This window comes from Lissotriton helveticus, chromosome 5_1, assembly GCF_964261635.1.
Source record: "Lissotriton helveticus chromosome 5_1, aLisHel1.1, whole genome shotgun sequence".
Taxonomy (NCBI): Eukaryota; Metazoa; Chordata; class Amphibia; order Caudata; family Salamandridae; genus Lissotriton; species Lissotriton helveticus.
Genome location: NC_136065.1, coordinates 25,157,943 through 25,175,548, shown reverse-complemented (window position 1 = coordinate 25,175,548; position 17,606 = coordinate 25,157,943). Strand labels below are relative to the sequence as shown.

Genomic DNA, 17,606 nt, shown 5'->3' with positions numbered 1-17,606 from the left:
TTCCCGGCATTAGAACCTCACTTCAGACACTTACTGCAGATCTCCTTCTTCACTGCCTGTTTGCCGACGGAATGGAAACAAGCAGTAGTGTTACCAATTAAAAAAAAGCCGAATATCAGCCAAGACACAATGGATAACCTCCGGCCAATATCCTTGCTACCCTATGTGGCTAAGCTAGCTGAGAAAATTGCCAACAATCAACTCATGGAACACCTTGAGGCCCATAATGTCTTCCATAAGTCCCAGTCGGGTTTCAGATCTGGTTTCTCTACGGAGACAGCTCTCCTGAGGGCCACGGAAACCTTACGAGAGGGGGCAGACGGGGGCAAGACTATGGCCCTCATCATGCTCGATCTCAGTGCCGCGTTTGACACTGTAGCACACTCCATCTTGCTACAGTGTCTAAACAAAGCTGGAGTCACTAATAAGGCACTGGGATCAATAGGAGCTTTCAAGTCCAAAGAGGGACTTCCCTCTCAGACAGGGTGCTGCTTGAACAGGGGGTACCTCAGGGCTCGGCCCTGAGTCCCACCCTGTTCAATCTGTACATGGCCCCCCTGGCAGAGGTGGTGCAATCGTTCGGCGTGGAGCTTGTCTCTTACGCCGACGATACGCAACTTTTTATATCTCTGACCCAAGCCCCGTCCATGGAAGCTGATAACTTTAATGCCTGCATGACTAAGCTGGCCACTTGGATGACAGAGCATTGCTTAAAACTGAACGGTACAAAAACGGAGGTCCTCATTATTGGAGGCAATGAGGCCAAATGGACAGCTGAATGGTGGCCCAGTTGCTTGGGTCCTCTGCCTCCTCCTAACCGAGAGGCGAAGAATCTAGGCGTCTGGGTTGACAACAAGCTGTCCTTTGATAGCCATATAAAGAAAACTGTAGGCAAATGCTTTGGGGTGATGAAAACGCTCAATCGCACCCTTGACCTGTTACCTCTTAACTCCAGACGTACCATGGTGCAGGCATTAATAACTTCCCGCATTGATTATGGGAATGTACTGCTCCTGGGTACATCGGAGAAAAACATTAAGAAACTACAGGTTCTACAAAATTCGGCAGCACGCCTGGTGTTAAGGCTTCCCCGCAGAGCCCCCTCACGACCCTCTCTGGCAGCCCTCCATTGGCTGCCTATTAGTAAGAGGATTGTTTTTAAAGCTATGCTATGGTGCCACAGGATAATCCATCACAGAGCACCGGCCTATATGTTGGATCTGGCATCTTTGTATGAACCCAATAGACCACTCAGATCCAAAGGAATGGGTCTGCTCAGAACTGCCTGCCCCAAAAAAGCTAGAATGGGAGGTAGATCATTCCGCACTTTAGCGGCTAGGCACTGGAACCTCCTGCCTCTGGATATCAGGCTAGAGATTAATGAGTCCTCTTTTAGAAAGAAGTTGAAAACTTGCCTCTTTACTTTGTGATTGTGCTCTCTCTGTTCTTCTATTATGCTCGCTCCACAGCGCGGGGACACGACGGGAGGCGTCACCAGGCGCTTTACAAACTCCTTTAAATTAAATTAAAATGTAGACTGTGTGGGAAGTTAGGACACTTTGCCAAAGTATGTCAGAATGTGAAGAGTAATTTAGCGCATGTTCAAGACAACAAACAAAATGGGTCATCGGTTGCTAATGTGGGTGTGTCTGAATACAAGCAACATGATTTTAGTAATATTCAAGATGATTTGAGAGACATGGTGGTTGCCGTGGGAGATTTGTCTGGTGGTTCGGAATTGGCTACAGAATGTGTTGATCCATACACCGATATAGGAATTGGTGATAAAGTTGTGTGTTTATTGGTTGACTCTGGAGCGAGGAGAACTATATTGACTCAAGAACTTTTTAATGAAATTTGGGGAAGTCGTGAATTACAACCACCAGATAGGTCCCCTGTGTCTTACGAGGGTAGAAAAATTGAGCTTGCAGGTTATTTTGAGGACACGCTGGAGTTTAGAGGAAGAAAGATTTTTTGTAAAATCTATGTAGCCATCAAATGGTTGAATATTCTCAGATGGTTTCATCAAGGTTTGTTTAAGATGGTGCTTAGGCCGGGCACTAAGGATCCTATTTCTGTCGTCCAAACTGATGATTTTGTGGACAAATTAGTGGAACGTTTCCCGTCGGTTTTTGGTGATGAACTTGGTGAGGTAAAAGGATTTATGCATACCATTAGAGTGAAAGACAATGCTATTCCGGTTAAACACAGGTTAAGAAATGTACCATTTAGTGTTAGGGACCAGTTGGAACAGGAACTTAATGGTCTTTGCAAGAAAGGGATCATCGAGACAATTGAGTCGTCCCTTTGGCTTTCTCCCTCGGTCGTTGCTAAGAAGAAAAATGGCGATCTTCGTGTATGTGTGGATTTGCGCTGTCTCAATAAAAATATTTGGGTGGACACGCATCCCCTTCCTAAAATTCCTGACATGTTGTCTTTGATAAATCGGTCAAAGTGGTTTAGCAAGCTGGACTTGGGTTTGGCTTATCATCAAGTCGTATTGGATCCATCTTCAAGGCATCTTACCGCTTTTGTTTCTCCCATCGGTTCTTTTCAGTACTGTCGCATGCCATTTGGATTGGCCTCTGCGGCAGCGGTCTTTCAGAGGATAATGTCCAATCTGTTGAAAAACGTTAAAGGTGTGGTTGTCTTTCAGCATGACATTTTAGTCCATGGTCCCACTTGTGATTCGCATGATAATACTATGTTTAGAGTACTGAAAGCTTTGCGGAATGCTGCAGTGGTTTTGAAGAAAGAAAAGTGTGTTTTCAGGACTCAAAAAGTGGAGTATTTGGGTCATATTTTGTCTGAACAAGGTGTAAAACCAAGGCCAGGTCTGGTTAAGGCTATAGTTGATAGTTCCCCTCCTAAAGACAAAGTTGGTCTGAAATCCTTTGTTGGCTTATGTGAATTTTATTCACGATTTATACCTGACTATGCATCGAAAGTACAACCCCTTTCTAATATGCTCAAGAGGGAAGTTCCTTTTGTTTGGGATGAACACTGTGATTCTGTTTTCACATGGATTAAGAAGCAACTTGTAGGCACAAGAATTCTTAAACCTTTTGATCCTAATGTTATGTGCACTATTACAGTGGATGCAAGTGGGGTAGGTTTGGGAGCTGTTCTCACTCAGAAGGTTAATGGTTCTGAACAAACTTTGGGTTATGCCTCCAGGGTGTTGCGTGGAACAGAATTTAATTTCGCTGTTATTGAGAGAGAACTTTTGGCGTGTTGGTGGGCTATAAGAAAATTCAGTCCTTACATTTGGGGTAAACATTTCCAGTTAAGAACTGATCATAGCCCGTTAGTTTCCATTCTCTCTGGAGATAAATTGAAAGAACACACCCCTAGAATTGCTCGCCTTTCTACAAAGTTGTTACAGTATGACTTTGAGATAATGTATATTCCAGGAAACAAGAATGTTAGGGCGGATTATTTCTCTAGACATCCGCTGGTTTCCGAGTGCGAGAATGATGGCGAGGAGGATTATGATGATGAGGATTGTTTTGTTGCGTCTCTGGGTTCGGATGACATGTGTTCTATTAGTGAAGCTGAGTGGAGAGAACAACTCTCTAAGGATGTTCTTCTTGAAGAAGTTATTAAGTGTGTGAGGAATGGTTGGCCAAAAGAGAAAAATGTTCTGTATTCTTTACAAACTTTTGTGAAAGTTGGTCATGAACTTTCCGTTGAGGGAGGACTCTTAGTACGTGGTGACAGATTGATACCTCCGGATGTGCTCAGAGTAAGAATCGTGAAGGGAGCTCATGAAGGACATCTGGGAAAAACCCGAACTAAGAGAAGGGCTCGTGAACATTTTTGGTGGCCGCAAATGGACAAGGATATTGACATGATCGTTGAGGAATGTGTGGTGTGTTCGAGTGCAGAGAAGAGTCTTAAAATACGTTCTCCACCTCTTCAACCTATTTGTCTTCCTGACAGACCCTGGGAGAAAATTGGGATTGATTTGGTTGGACCGTTTTATTTATTGCCTTCTACCTCTAGGTATGCTATAGTCACCATTGATTATTATTCGAAATGGCCAGAAGTACGGTTCATAAGTGACCCTAATTCGAAAAATGTTATCGATTTTTTGAAAGACTTATTCTTACGTGAGGGTTTTCCCTCTTCTATTGTGAGTGATAACAGGGTGCAATTTGTTAGTCAAGAATTCAATTCGTTTTTAAATCAAAGTGTTATTAGTCACTCCAAAAGCGCTCTTTATCATCCACAAACAAACGGTTTGGTGGAGCGCATGAACAGAGTGTTAAACAACTGTGTGCAGTGGGCTTTATCTCAGAAGTGTAATGTACAAAACGCTGTTAGATCCATGTTATTGTTCTATCGCACTACGCCTCATTCCTCCACAAAGGTGTCTCCTTATGAACTGCTCTGTGGACGGAAACCTTGTTCTTAAGATTTGTCCTGGGTGGATGTCACAATGGGTGAAATTAAATTCCTTAGGAAATGTGGATGAGGTAGTGAGACACAATGTGACTCAGGCTCAAGTAAAACAAAAATGGTTTTTTGATTCAAGGAAAAGAGCAATTTCGCAGGACTTTGCTGTCAGTGACAAGGTTCGCATCAAAATACCTATTCGTAGAAGCAAAGGTGGTTTTAAATTCTCGGAACTTTTCACGATAGACAAAGTTTGTGGAAAAATGCTACAAGGGTGAATTTTAAGAACTGGTGGAATGTTGCAAGAGTCGTTAAAGTTACCAAACAATCTAATCATTCTTCCATTTCTAATGTTGTTCATGGAAAAGATTTGTCCTCTTCTTCGGATGCTTGTGCCAGTAAAGATGCATCTAATTGTTACTCTGATGTTTGTGGAAGTAATGATCAGTCTCTTCCTAATGAGGGCTTACTTACGAGTACTCGTCAACGTTGTGTTCCTGCTAGATATCGTTGATGGTTATTCCTGCTAAAGTTCCTGCTAGATATCCTGCTAGATATCGTTAATGGTTATTCCTGCTAAAATTTGAAATTTCTCTTTTATTTATATATATATATATATATATATATATATTTTTTTTTTTTCCTCCCTTTGTTTTTATCTTTCCTTTCCTGTTTTGAATTTATTGTAGGGAAGAGGATAATGTAGTGTTCTAGCTTTTCCTGGAATGTTGCTCTTAGGTTCTATTGTAATGTTCTAATTAGAATACAGTTTTGAACAGAGAGTTGTCAGTTGCTGTCGTGTGAAGTTGGCTGCTGCGCATGCTGCATAATGTGCCATAATAAACTTCTTCTACTTACACCTACACTGGTGTTGCGGACGTTATTACTACAAAAGTCCTTCCTGAGTCCTTGACTGGTGAGCAAGTCAACGTGTAAAAGTAACTACATTTCAAATGTGGTACGGGAAATGCAAAGCAAACCTAGCATACCACAAAAAAGGAAAAAATAGAGCGAGAAATATAATGAGTATAGGAACAAAATACTAGTTAGAGGAGAGAATAAGCCAGAAATTAAAAGGAGACAGTTGGCGACCGAGGAACGTCTCAACGCAGTGAGAGTGTAGCAGGAGTTTCTTACCGAAGGCCGGAAGGGGGCCGCAGGTGGGGGGTCCATGCTGTACTGCTTCGCAGCCGGTACACTCTTCCTTCGGGAGCGAGCAATGTGATAATCTGAAAAAGAGAGACACAAGGATCAGAACGCTGACAATGTACAGTCAATTTACAGTGTTTACATTGGCAGCGAGAAGACATCAAGACCTTTCAACAAGGTACGACACTAAGGGCCTGATTTAGATCTTGGCAGTGGGATTACTCCTTCACAACAGTGACGAATGACCCATCCGCCAAAATGAAATCCCATAGGATATAATGGGATTTATATTTCGGCAGATGGAATATTCGTCCCCATTGTGATGGAGAAACTCCTCCACCGAGATCTAAATCAGGCTCTAAGTCTGCCAGGAGCCAGCTGAAACGAGGCCCAGTCACCAAACCCGCTAGAAGACATCAAGACGATTCAATACCTAGCTGGAAGAAGGGTAAGACACCAAGTCTGCCAGGAGCCTCCTGAAACAAGGACCAGTCACCAAACCTGCTAGAAGGCATCAAGACCTTTCAATAACTAGCTGGAAGAAGGGTAAGACACCAAGTCTGCCGGGAGCCTGCTGAAACGAAGAGCAGTCACCAAACATGCTAGAAGGCATCAAGATCTTTCAATAACTAGCTGGAAGAAGGGTAAGATACCAAGTCTGCCGGGAGCCTGCAGAAACGAAGACCAGTCACCAAACCTGCTAGAAGGCAATAAAGATCTCTCAATAACTAGCTGGAAGAAGGGTAAGACACCAAGTCTGCCAGGAGCCTCCTGAAACAAGGACCAGTCACCAAACCTGCTAGAAGGCATCAAGACCTTTCAATAACTAGCTGGAAGAAGGGTAAGACACCAAGTCTGCCGGGAGCCTGCTGAAACGAAGACCAGTCACCAAACATGCTAGAAGGCATCAAGATCTTTCAATAACTAGCTGGAAGAAGGGTAAGAAACCAAGTCTGCCGGGAGCCTGCTGAAACGAAGACCAGTCACCAAACATGCTAGAAGGCATCAAGATCTTTCAATAACTAGCTGGAAGAAGGGTAAGACACCAAGTCTGCCAGGAGCCTCCTGAAACAAGGACCAGTCACCAAACCTGCTAGAAGGCATCAAGACCTTTCAATAACTAGCTGGAAGAAGGGTAAGACACCAAGTCTGCCGGGAGCCTGCTGAAACGAAGAGCAGTCACCAAACATGCTAGAAGGCATCAAGATCTTTCAATAACTAGCTGGAAGAAGGGTAAGATACCAAGTCTGCCGGGAGCCTGCAGAAACGAAGACCACTCACCAAACCTGCTAGAAGGCATCAAGATCTTTCAATAACTAGCTGGAAGAAGGGTAAGACACCAAGTCTGCCGGGAGCCTGCTGAAACGAGGCCCAGTCACCAAACCTGATAGAAGGCATAAAGACCTTTCAAAAACTAGCTGGAAGAAGGGTAAGACACCAAGTCTGCCAGGAGCCTGCTGAAACAAGGACCAGTCACCAAACCTGCTAGAAGACAAAGACCTTTCAATAACTAGCTGGAAGATGGTTAAGACACCAAGTCTGCCAAGAGCCTGCTGAAACAAGGACCAGTCACCAAACCTGCTAGAAGACAAAGACCTTTCAATAACTAGCTGGAAGATGGTTAAGACACCAAGTCTGCCAGGAGCCTCCTGAAACAAGGACCAGTCACCAAACCTGCTAGAAGGCATCAAGACCTTTCAATAACTAGCTGGAAGAAGGGTAAGACACCAAGTCTGCCGGGAGCCTGCTGAAACGAAGACCAGTCACCAAACATGCTAGAAGGCATCAAGATCTTTCAATAACTAGCTGGAAGAAGGGTAAGACACCAAGTCTGCCGGGAGCCTGCTGAAACGAAGACCAGTCACCAAACCTGCTAGAAGGCATCAAGATCTTTCAATAACTAGCTGGAAGAAGGGTAAGAAACCAAGTCTGCCGGGAGCCTGCTGAAACGAGGCCCAGTCACCAAACCTGCTAGAAGGCATAAAGAGCTTTCAAAAACTAGCTGGAAGAAGGGTAAGACACCAAGTCTGCCAGGAGCCTGCTGAAACAAGGACCAGTCACCAAACCTGCTAGAAGACAAAGACCTTTCAATAACTAGCTGGAAGAAGTGTAAGACACCAAGTCTGCCGGGAGCCTGCAGAAACAAGGACCAGTCACCAAACCTGCTAGAAGGCATCAAGACCTTTCAATAACTAGCTGGAAGATGGTTAAGACACCAAGTCTGCCAGGAGCCTGCTGAAACAAGGACCAGTCACCAAACCTTCTAGAAGACAAAGACCTTTCAATAACTAGCTGGAAGATGGTTAAGACACCAAGTCTGCCAGGAGCCTCCTGAAACAAGGACCAGTCACCAAACCTGCTAGAAGGCATCAAGACCTTTCAATAACTAGCTGGAAGAAGGGTAAGACACCAAGTCTGCCGGGAGCCTGCTGAAACAAAGACCAGTCACCAAACATGCTAGAAGGCATCAAGATCTTTCAATAACTAGCTGGAAGAAGGGCAAGACACCAAGTCTGCCGGGAGCCTGCTGAAACGAAGACCAGTCACCAAACCTGCTAGAAGGCATCAAGATCTTTCAATAACTAGCTGGAAGAATGGTAAGAAACCAAGTCTGCCGGGAGCCTGCTGAAACGAGGCCCAGTCACCAAACCTGCTAGAAGGCATAAAGAGCTTTCAAAAACTAGCTGGAAGAAGGGTAAGACACCAAGTCTGCCAGGAGCCTGCAGAAACGAAGACCACTCACCAAACCTGCTAGAAGGCATCAAGATCTTTCAATAACTAGCTGGAAGAAGGGTAAGACACCAAGTCTGCCGGGAGCCTGCTGAAACGAGGCCCAGTCACCAAACCTGATAGAAGGCATAAAGACCTTTCAAAAACTAGCTGGAAGAAGGGTAAGACACCAAGTCTGCCAGGAGCCTGCTGAAACAAGGACCAGTCACCAAACCTGCTAGAAGACAAAGACCTTTCAATAACTAGCTGGAAGATGGTTAAGACACCAAGTCTGCCAAGAGCCTGCTGAAACAAGGACCAGTCACCAAACCTGCTAGAAGACAAAGACCTTTCAATAACTAGCTGGAAGATGGTTAAGACACCAAGTCTGCCAGGAGCCTCCTGAAACAAGGACCAGTCACCAAACCTGCTAGAAGGCATCAAGACCTTTCAATAACTAGCTGGAAGAAGGGTAAGACACCAAGTCTGCCGGGAGCCTGCTGAAACGAAGACCAGTCACCAAACATGCTAGAAGGCATCAAGATCTTTCAATAACTAGCTGGAAGAAGGGTAAGAAACCAAGTCTGCCGGGAGCCTGCTGAAACGAAGACCAGTCACCAAACATGCTAGAAGGCATCAAGATCTTTCAATAACTAGCTGGAAGAAGGGTAAGACACCAAGTCTGCCGGGAGCCTGCTGAAACGAAGACCAGTCACCAAACCTGCTAGAAGGCATCAAGATCTTTCAATAACTAGCTGGAAGAAGGGTAAGACACCAAGTCTGCCGGGAGCCTGCTGAAACGAGGCCCAGTCACCAAACCTGCTAGAAGGCATAAAGACCTTTCAAAAACTAGCTGGAAGAAGGGTAAGACACCAAGCCTGCCAGGAGCCTGGTGAAACAAGGACCAGTCACCAAACCTGCTAGAAGACAAAGACCTTTCAATAACTAGCTGGAAGATGGGTAAGACACCAAGTCTGCCGGGAGCCTGCTGAAACGAAGACCAGTCACCAAACCTGCTAGACGGCATCAAGACCTTTCAATAACTAGCTGGAAGAAGGCTAAGTTACCAAGTCAGCCGGGAGCCTACTGATACAAGGACCAGTCACCAAACCTGCTAGTAGACATGAAGACCTTTCAATAACTAGCTGAAAGAAGGGTAAGACACCAAGTCTGTCGGGAGCCTGCTGAAACGAGGACCAGACACCAAACCTGCTAAAGACATGCACACCTTTCCACAACCAGCATGAGTAATAGGAAGACAAAGAATCTGTGAGATGGCAGGTGAAACACGAACAGGAAACAACACCTCCAAACTAGATGCAGGACAAGGAACAGACACCAAGTCTTCCAGTTAACCACAGCACAAAGACGGCGCATAAAGCTGCCAGTAACCTGACAGCGGTGAGGCTGAGACACCAAACGTGGCAGTAACTTGTAGGAACCAGAAGCAATGCATGAACTGGCCAGCATCCTTCTGAAAAAGGGCCAGGGGCCAGACTTGCCAGTACTGATGGCAATGGCCTTTAATACTGATATAATGTATATTACTGGTGCAAACCGAGTGAAACAATCGCCCGAAGTCAGTCAGCCCACAACCTTCAAGGGGATTTGGGGGGATTTGTGTAGTAAGGAAACACGGGTCCAAAAGCCGCATTTTATATTATCATGTTAAAAAAATAACCCCAAAATGCATACGGCATAGAGGCAGCTCTGAACGGGGCGCTCCAGAAGTATTTCAATAACTTCATGGCGTGACATACAAGTCTCACTCGCCCCAATATATTAAAGAGTTTATGGCTCACCTCAACAATGACTAAAACGCGTAAGGTATTCAGGCAGACCACATACCCTAGATATGCAATTTAACCTATTTCCTTCCCTTTTTCAACGAGTATATATCATGTCCCTTCGCTTCTACGTGAAACATACTTTCCTGTTCCCATCTCGCCCCTCCCAAGGATCCTTTTACTTAAAGGGGAATCATGAGATCTTTAAAAGTTACTCGGATCTCTCAGCCTCGCGCCATGGACAGAAGGGCTGTGCGCCAAGATATCCCAGCAGAGCTAGCGCGCAGGGTAGACAGATGAAATGGGATCAGCCAGCAGACACTGCCCAAGCATCTTACAGCCTAAAGCTTTAGACAGTACGAATGACGAGACTCCCATGAACAGGGTTACCAACATAAAGGATAACAAGTCCACACACGAGACATGCCTTCATATTCACAGCAGTGAGGGTTCTGGAATCAAAGGCAATAAGGACCCAAACGGATCACTCAAATATCGGTTTTAAATACATTTTGAAAATGCACTAAATTTGTCCTGTTAACTCGCTTCCGACAGTCCGAAAATATATTAAATTTGGCCTCAAATACATGTTTCTAATTTTTGAAATAGAAATACTTTTTTCCTTAAGCACCAAAAATGTATCACCCCTGTAACAAGCAATTATCAATCTATAATACATGTGCCAGAAGAGAGAGACATATAAGTGAAAGCTACTCAGCCCTACAGATTACACAACACTCATTGGACCTGTAGGGCACAGTGATTCTCGCACAATGTAGCACACACTGCCCCAGTGCATACTTCAAACCCTGACACCCCCCCAGTGCATATATCAAACCCTGACACCCCCCAGTGCATACATCAAACCCTGACACCCCAGTGCATACATCAAACCCTGACACCCCCCAGTGCATACATCAAACCCTGACACCCCAGTGCATACATCAAACCCTGACACCCCAGTGCATACATCAAACCCTGACACCCCAGATCAGTGGGCGGAGTTAGAGGTGTGGCCAGGATGCGCAAAACATCCCAATCTTAAGTATTTGTGTGGCATCTCACTGACCAGTTACAGCTTATTAGGTTATGTAATTCAACCAATGGATACACATGATTATTTAACGATTAATATGAGCTATCGACATTAGAAACATATTCCACTTTGTGAATTTATTTTAATCACAGAATGTCCCAAAAATGCTTAAAAGTGGAAGCACGAGCCATTTGCTTCCGAGCTATGGGGTTACTGTCGTCAGCAATATACACAGAGACAATCAATTTTACGTGTGTAAATGACTGTATAGGAAATGTTACATAAGACAAAGGACTACAAGGTGTAGGAGTCACATGATAACCATACTAGTAGATAGTATATTTTAATAGTGATTGGCCTGGAGAAACACAAACTCAGAATTTAAAACTTAATACCATGATTGGGGCTTCTCTTTAAAAAACATTATTGATTTGTATCAAAATAACACTTTTTGCAACATTAGGATAATCAAAGGCTTAGGGAAAAAACCTTAACGCTCTAGTTTATACCTTGCAGTTTGTATGCAGCTCTTAGATGAAAGTTAATAGCTCACTGTTCTTTGTTAGGATTTTAACTTATGAACTGCAAGTAGCAAAATGATCTCACTGACAAAAGCAGTAACCCACTGACCTATTTACAATATGTGCACTTTGTGATGGGCCTGGTACATTTTCTTTGCAGCAGGCACATTAACCCTCTGCGCTATCTTTCCATGAGTCAAAACTTCCACTATACAAATCTCCGATCTCACTCTAGGAAGAAGTTTATCATGACATTTTTATTATTGCCGAAAATAGCTGGCGGCCAGGAAGGAGGCAGCAAGTGCTTTTAAAACCATAATATATGACGCCCCAACTCAAAGTCAGCACCTGTTGCGGTCACACCAGTGGCACCGCCCTAGAGCCATCCCTTCTCAGGGATCCTGTGACCTCAGTGACAGAGTCACTGTTGCTCTAGGGTCTGCTACTTCATAGGCCTGCCCGCAAGACTGGAGGTGAACTTCAGTAAGGATCGTGGTGGGCAAGCCTTCAAGGTGAACCCACACTTGCCGCTGCTAGGGTCCACCTGCTGGTGCGAACACACCAGGGCTTTTCTGGTGCCTTCTAAGGTCTGGCATGGGAATGTGCTCCCTCAGGAGAGTGGTCTGGGGGACTGTTCATGAAGGCTGAACCTGGTTCCCCAGTTATAAATTTAGCAGCTCTGCCCCCAGTGCTACATCTGCTCTCTCACTGAACACCATACTGCCCCACTGAGAGAAACTCATACTGCCTTCAGCTACAATCCAATTTGACCTGCTATAAATAACTGGATGCGACTCAATTCAAATTACACACTAGGCAAGAGCAATATGCTGCCTAAAAGAAAAGGTAACAACATCCTGGAAAAAGCAAACACTCATAAGGAATGAAAGATTTAATAAAGTATGTAAAATGTAAGCAGGAACATGGTGAACTTAACGCTTTTACAGTCATTATTCAGAAATCAACAAGTATTTTTGCCTGAAAAGTTAAGGACATAACTACAGGGCCCAGAAAGGACCCATTTCAATGTCCACTGCTTATATGCTTACAAAAAGTAAGCAGTATGGTTTCAAAAGACCACATTTGTGAACACAAAGTCGCCGTACACATTTCGTTTTCCAATCCACCCATCAACCAGGTATTGCAGTACCTCCAGGCAGGGCCGGTCCTAGGATTTTCGGGGCCCTGGGCAAAAGGGAATGTGGGAGGCCCCTGAAATCTACATAAGTGACACCTTCTGATCTCGGGGAAGCTGCTTTGTGCAGCCTCCACTTGAGCCGCAGCTCCTCTTCTCAGCAACCCCCAGGCAACTCTTGTACAGCTCATTTCCAACTGAAGGTGTGAGAATTGCTTGGGAGCTGAGTTAAACCTGTGTGGGCTAAAGTGCTGACAATGGGCGCCCTGCCGAGTCTCTGAACTGGCTGCCTGAGAGTTGTACCCTCTCCTAGGCCTTCCCACACCATCCCTTAGAGGCCCCAGGAGGGGGGGGCGGGCCCTCCCTTGAGCCCGTTTGTGAAGCATTTCTTTCACTCTGATCGGTAGACATACACGAGGACTAGTGGGTGTTAATTGCCATTGTGGGGGGCCCCATCCTGGCAGGCAGAGGGCCAGGCCCTGGGCAGCTGCCCACACTGCCCATGCCTAGCGCCGGCCCTGCCTCCAGGTAGGAGGTACTGGAGGAAAACGATGCTGTTCAAAGAAAGACAAGAAAACAAAAGTACTGGCTTTACTGGCAAACTCTGTAAAGTGGCGCTAATGTGTTGTGGTTTGAAAAAAATTATCTGGCCACTTTAAGAACACTCCATCTTGCTTTATTTAATTATTTTTCAGAGTTTGAACATTATATTTCCGAGGCTACACTTTGGAATAGAAAAATGTCAAAACAGCATTTCCAGCAAAAGTGGTTTTCTTTTTTGCATCCATTTAAATGTCGTTAAATGTCGTATACTTGTAAAGCGCACAGCTGCCCCAGCAAAGGGGCGTCCTGGCGCTGTATACCGCTGGGGAACCCGTCCTGGCTTTCCCTGTGGGATGGTCCCTACTGGGAATCCCCAAGGTGGAGCCAGGCATCCCCGGCGTTGATGGGGCCGTTGTGGAGATTAGGCAAGCTAATGCCCAGAGTTGCCGAGTGGGACCCCAGGTTAGAGTAGGCACCGAGGCGAGAATTGTCGAGTCCGCTGACCCTGACCCTGGTCCTGGTTTCACAGGGGTACAAATGGACGACAGGAAGAGACTGTGAGAACCATTTCTTGATTCATGATTTTCGGTAAGTGAGAAGGAGTTAGACAGAATGAGAGGGAATAGGAGTAAGAAAGAGGGGGCAGCTGCCAGCGGCAGAGCAGAAGCAGACACCTTCCTTGTCTTGTCTGGGCAGGAAGTAAGAGACAGAGACCTTTTCCTTCTCTGCTCCCCGCCCGTCCACGAACAGAATATTTCTGACGTCCAGGGACGCATGTTCCTAATAAAAAAGTAGGGGAACAGAATCTACAGAATTAAAGAAGTAGGGGCATGCCGTGCCCTGCCGTTCCCGCCCACTTCGACCACTGTGCTTTACGTCCCTCGCGCCTGCTGTTCGTCTGCAAACTGCCCAACGTACCCCTCTTCGGAGAGCTTCTCAGAGAGCCCTGTCTGCCCCCGAACCTTCCCTGCCCCAAACCCTCCCTGCCCCAAGCACTATCTGCCCCAAAGCCCTCCCTGCCCCCAAGCCCTCCGTACCCCAAGCCCTCCCTGCCCCCAAGCCCTCCCTGCCCCAAGCTCTCCCTGCCCCCAAGCCTTCCCTGCCCCCAAGCCTTCCCTGCCCCAAGCCCTCCCTGCCCCAAGCCTTCCCTGCCCCAAGCCCTCCCTGCTTCAAGCCTTCCCTGCCCTAAGCCCTCCCTGCCCTAAGCCCTCCCTGCCCCAAGCCTTCCCTGCCCCAAGCCCTCTCTGCCCCAAGCCCTCTCTGCCTCAAGCCTTCCCTGCCCCAAGCCCTCCCTGCCCCAAGCCCTCTCTGCCCCAAGCCTCTCTCTGCCCCCAAGCCCTCCCTGCTTCAAGCCCTCCCTGCCCCCAAGCCTTCCCTGTCCCAAGCCCTCCCTGCCCCAAGCCTTCCCTGCCCCAAGCCCTCCCTGCCCCAAGCCCTCTCTGCCCCAAGCCCTCTTTGCCTCAAGCCTTCCCTGCCCCAAGCCCTCCCTGCCCCAAGCCTTCCCTGCTCCAAGCCCTCCCAGCCCCAAGCCCTCCCTGCCCCAAGCCCTCTTTGCCCCAAGCCCTCCCTGCCCCGAGCCCTCTCTGCCCCAAGCCCTCTTTGCCTCAAGCCTTCCTTGCCCCAAGCCCTCCCTGCCCCAAGCCTTCTCTGTCCCAAGCCCTCTCTGCCCCAAGCCTTCCCTGCCCCAAGCGCCTCTCTGCCCCAAGCCTTCCCTGCCCAAGCACCTCTATGCTCCTCCACGCGCCTCTCTGCCCCCAAGCCCTCCCTGCCCACAAACTCTCTCTGCCCCAAATCTTCTCTGTCCCAATACCTCCCTGCCCCAAGTCCCTTGTAGGAAAGCAGGATCTGCTTTTTAAAGTTAGCCCCACTTTTTGCTGGTGTTTCACTGTTTTTCAACTTTAGTCTGGCTGGGGCACTCGCGATCCTGAGCCATGGACGGGGGTGTGGGGGTTATGGGTCGTCAGCTCCCTTCTCCCCTATTTATGTGAGCATATTGAAACTAACCCTGGGCGTAGTTCACGATGTGCACTTCGCGAGTTACGCGTAGTGCTAGGCGAACTGCGTAGTACCCTGTTCGCACTGTGCAAGATGCCGTTTTCAATGATTGCAGAGTGCGGACAAGCATCCGGCACTGTGCAATCATTGAAAACTGCATCTTGCACAGTGCGAGCTGTAGTTTTCTGCCACTCGCGTAGATTTTTACTCGAGAGGCAGCTTTCTCAACGCGGAATGGTAGTTTCTCATCGCGAGCGGTCGTGAGCATACGCGACCACTCGCAATGAGAAACCTGACCTCCCCGCGTTAGGAATCTAGCGTTGAGGTTTATTTTCCACGCTCGCGATCGGCAACTTGATGTTGCTGATCACGAACGAGGAAAAAGTCTCGCCGGGATGTCATTTTGCTTGCTCGCGGTCGCCAACTTGACATTGAGAACCGCGAGCAAGCAAAAAATGACCGCTGCACTATGCTACACTACGCGTGTTTGCTCTGTGCTACGTGCAATTCACTTAGTGCGAAGTAGCGGAAACTTTGCAAACTACGCGAGCATAGCTTAGTGCTTTGCCCACGGTTAGTTGAAAAGTGTAGGGAACAGGGCATCACTGAGGGAAGCGACTTCCCTTATAAACTACGAGTCCCAGAAGGCCAAGGGACACTGACCAGCTGATCATGGCATGCGCCGCCTGAAGAACAAATGGCCACAAAGCCCCGGCTTTTCCTTGAAATGGGGCTTGACAATCTACATGAATTTCCAGAGAAAACAGTGCTAAGCGGATGGTGTTCCCCGCTGGAGGTCGAGCGCTGAAACTGCACGCTGCTTTGGAATTCGGAGCCGTGCCCTAGAGGAACCTTGCAGATTCCAGCTCACTCACGATAGTTTCCGAGACACCAGAGAGAATGATATTTCCCCACTTAATCGACCTGGGGATCCGAGTCGCCTTTACTTTGGTGTGAAAGTCTTTCAGGTACTTAGGTGTGTGACAAGAAGCCGGCGCGGCTGCGCTCTTTCCATATTTTGTTTCGCTCTTTGTTGGATTTACAGTCCCCTGGAATCCGAGACTGTGACCTTTATTTTCCGGTTGGGCTCTCTCGTTGTGAAGCAACAGCAGGTTCAGGAGCCCATGATTTGAACTCGCGAAACCTAGCAGTGTTTTGTGTCCCGGCCTGCAGGTCTATCACCTTTACTATGCGTGCTGTGATCTGAACAGCCCTTTGCATTCCTTTAATGATCTTCTGGACAGGATATCCTTATTCCCTGTGAGTTCTCGACGAAGTCTGGCCTCCTGCTGCTGGACGAAACTCCGGCAGGGGAGGCCTGGACAATAGGTTTCCTGTCACAGGGAGGTGTCACCACCTCCCAGACAGGCTTTAGTGTATTGGGGCTGGGTGGGAGCACTCCAAGAGTGCTTTGAAGTCTGCACTGGGGGCACTTTTGGTGTCCCTGTGCATGGCCCAGTTCAAACCGGTTGCAGGGGCTACCAACCCGTGCTCTGGAGCGAAACTTGACAAAGGAAATCGGTGTAGCCACCCCTCTTTCCAAACCCTCCCATAGGTGGGTCCCCAGAGTATGTCCAACCCCTTCCTTGGGTATAAGAAAGGAACCACTGACTGCAGGACTTTAGATTACACCTGGACGAAACTCTGATACTGAATCCTGGAACTTCGACGATCTGCACGACGCTGGATGACTAAAGAATCTCCCTTGGAGCAAAGGAGTTACTCCCCTGCTTGGCAGGCACCAAAGCCACATCTGACCGGTCTGCATCTCCAAAGCTCCCGACGGACTCTGAAGTAATTGCAGCCCAGGAGGTGGATTTCCAGACTTCTCAGAGGCCGACCTGAGTCCCCAGTAAAGCTGAGACCCGCAGCCCTCGTGAGTACTGTGAAACCGGAACCCCTGGACACCGTGCACATTTGCAAGTGCATCAGCTTCTCGACGTCCCTTAAGGCTGTGTATTGGGTTACCTGTAGCCCACACCCCGAGAACCTTTTCCACTGAAGATTGCTGGCCTACACTCTACGAGTGTTCCGTGAGCCGGCCCTTTGTGGTTTCGCTTGAGATACCTTTGCGATCCCTGGTCCGTTGACTGGTGGTTCCCTGAGAAGGCAACTTTTACTTTCCTTGGACTTTTCTGGTTGCTCCAGACGTGCCCTGACTCTCCACCACTTGGTGTGTTCCCCAGACCTTGCTGGTCCGCACCGAAGCATATTTTCTCTTCCTGCGTGGGTTGCTGTTTCCAAGGATTGTTGGGTCCAATCCGGGCACCGACACCGCAGCACTCAACATCCTTCGTGGGACAGCTCGAATTCAGCTCCTGGTCATCGTCGAC

At 47.4% G+C, this 17,606-nt stretch overlaps 1 protein-coding gene across 4 annotated transcripts in view; it reads right to left on the bottom strand.

Annotated features, from left to right (window-relative positions):
• Positions 1-17,606, bottom strand: part of SYNGAP1 (synaptic Ras GTPase activating protein 1) — a 758,031-nt gene that overhangs the window by 516,495 nt on the left and 223,930 nt on the right. For all 4 annotated transcript variants that reach the window (XM_078641656.1, XM_078641652.1, XM_078641655.1 and 1 more), the window contains exon 2: positions 5,536-5,627. In XM_078641656.1, the coding sequence (XP_078497782.1) occupies positions 5,536-5,571 (36 nt within the window). In that variant the 5' untranslated portion in view covers positions 5,572-5,627. The remainder of the gene's footprint in view (positions 1-5,535; positions 5,628-17,606) is intronic.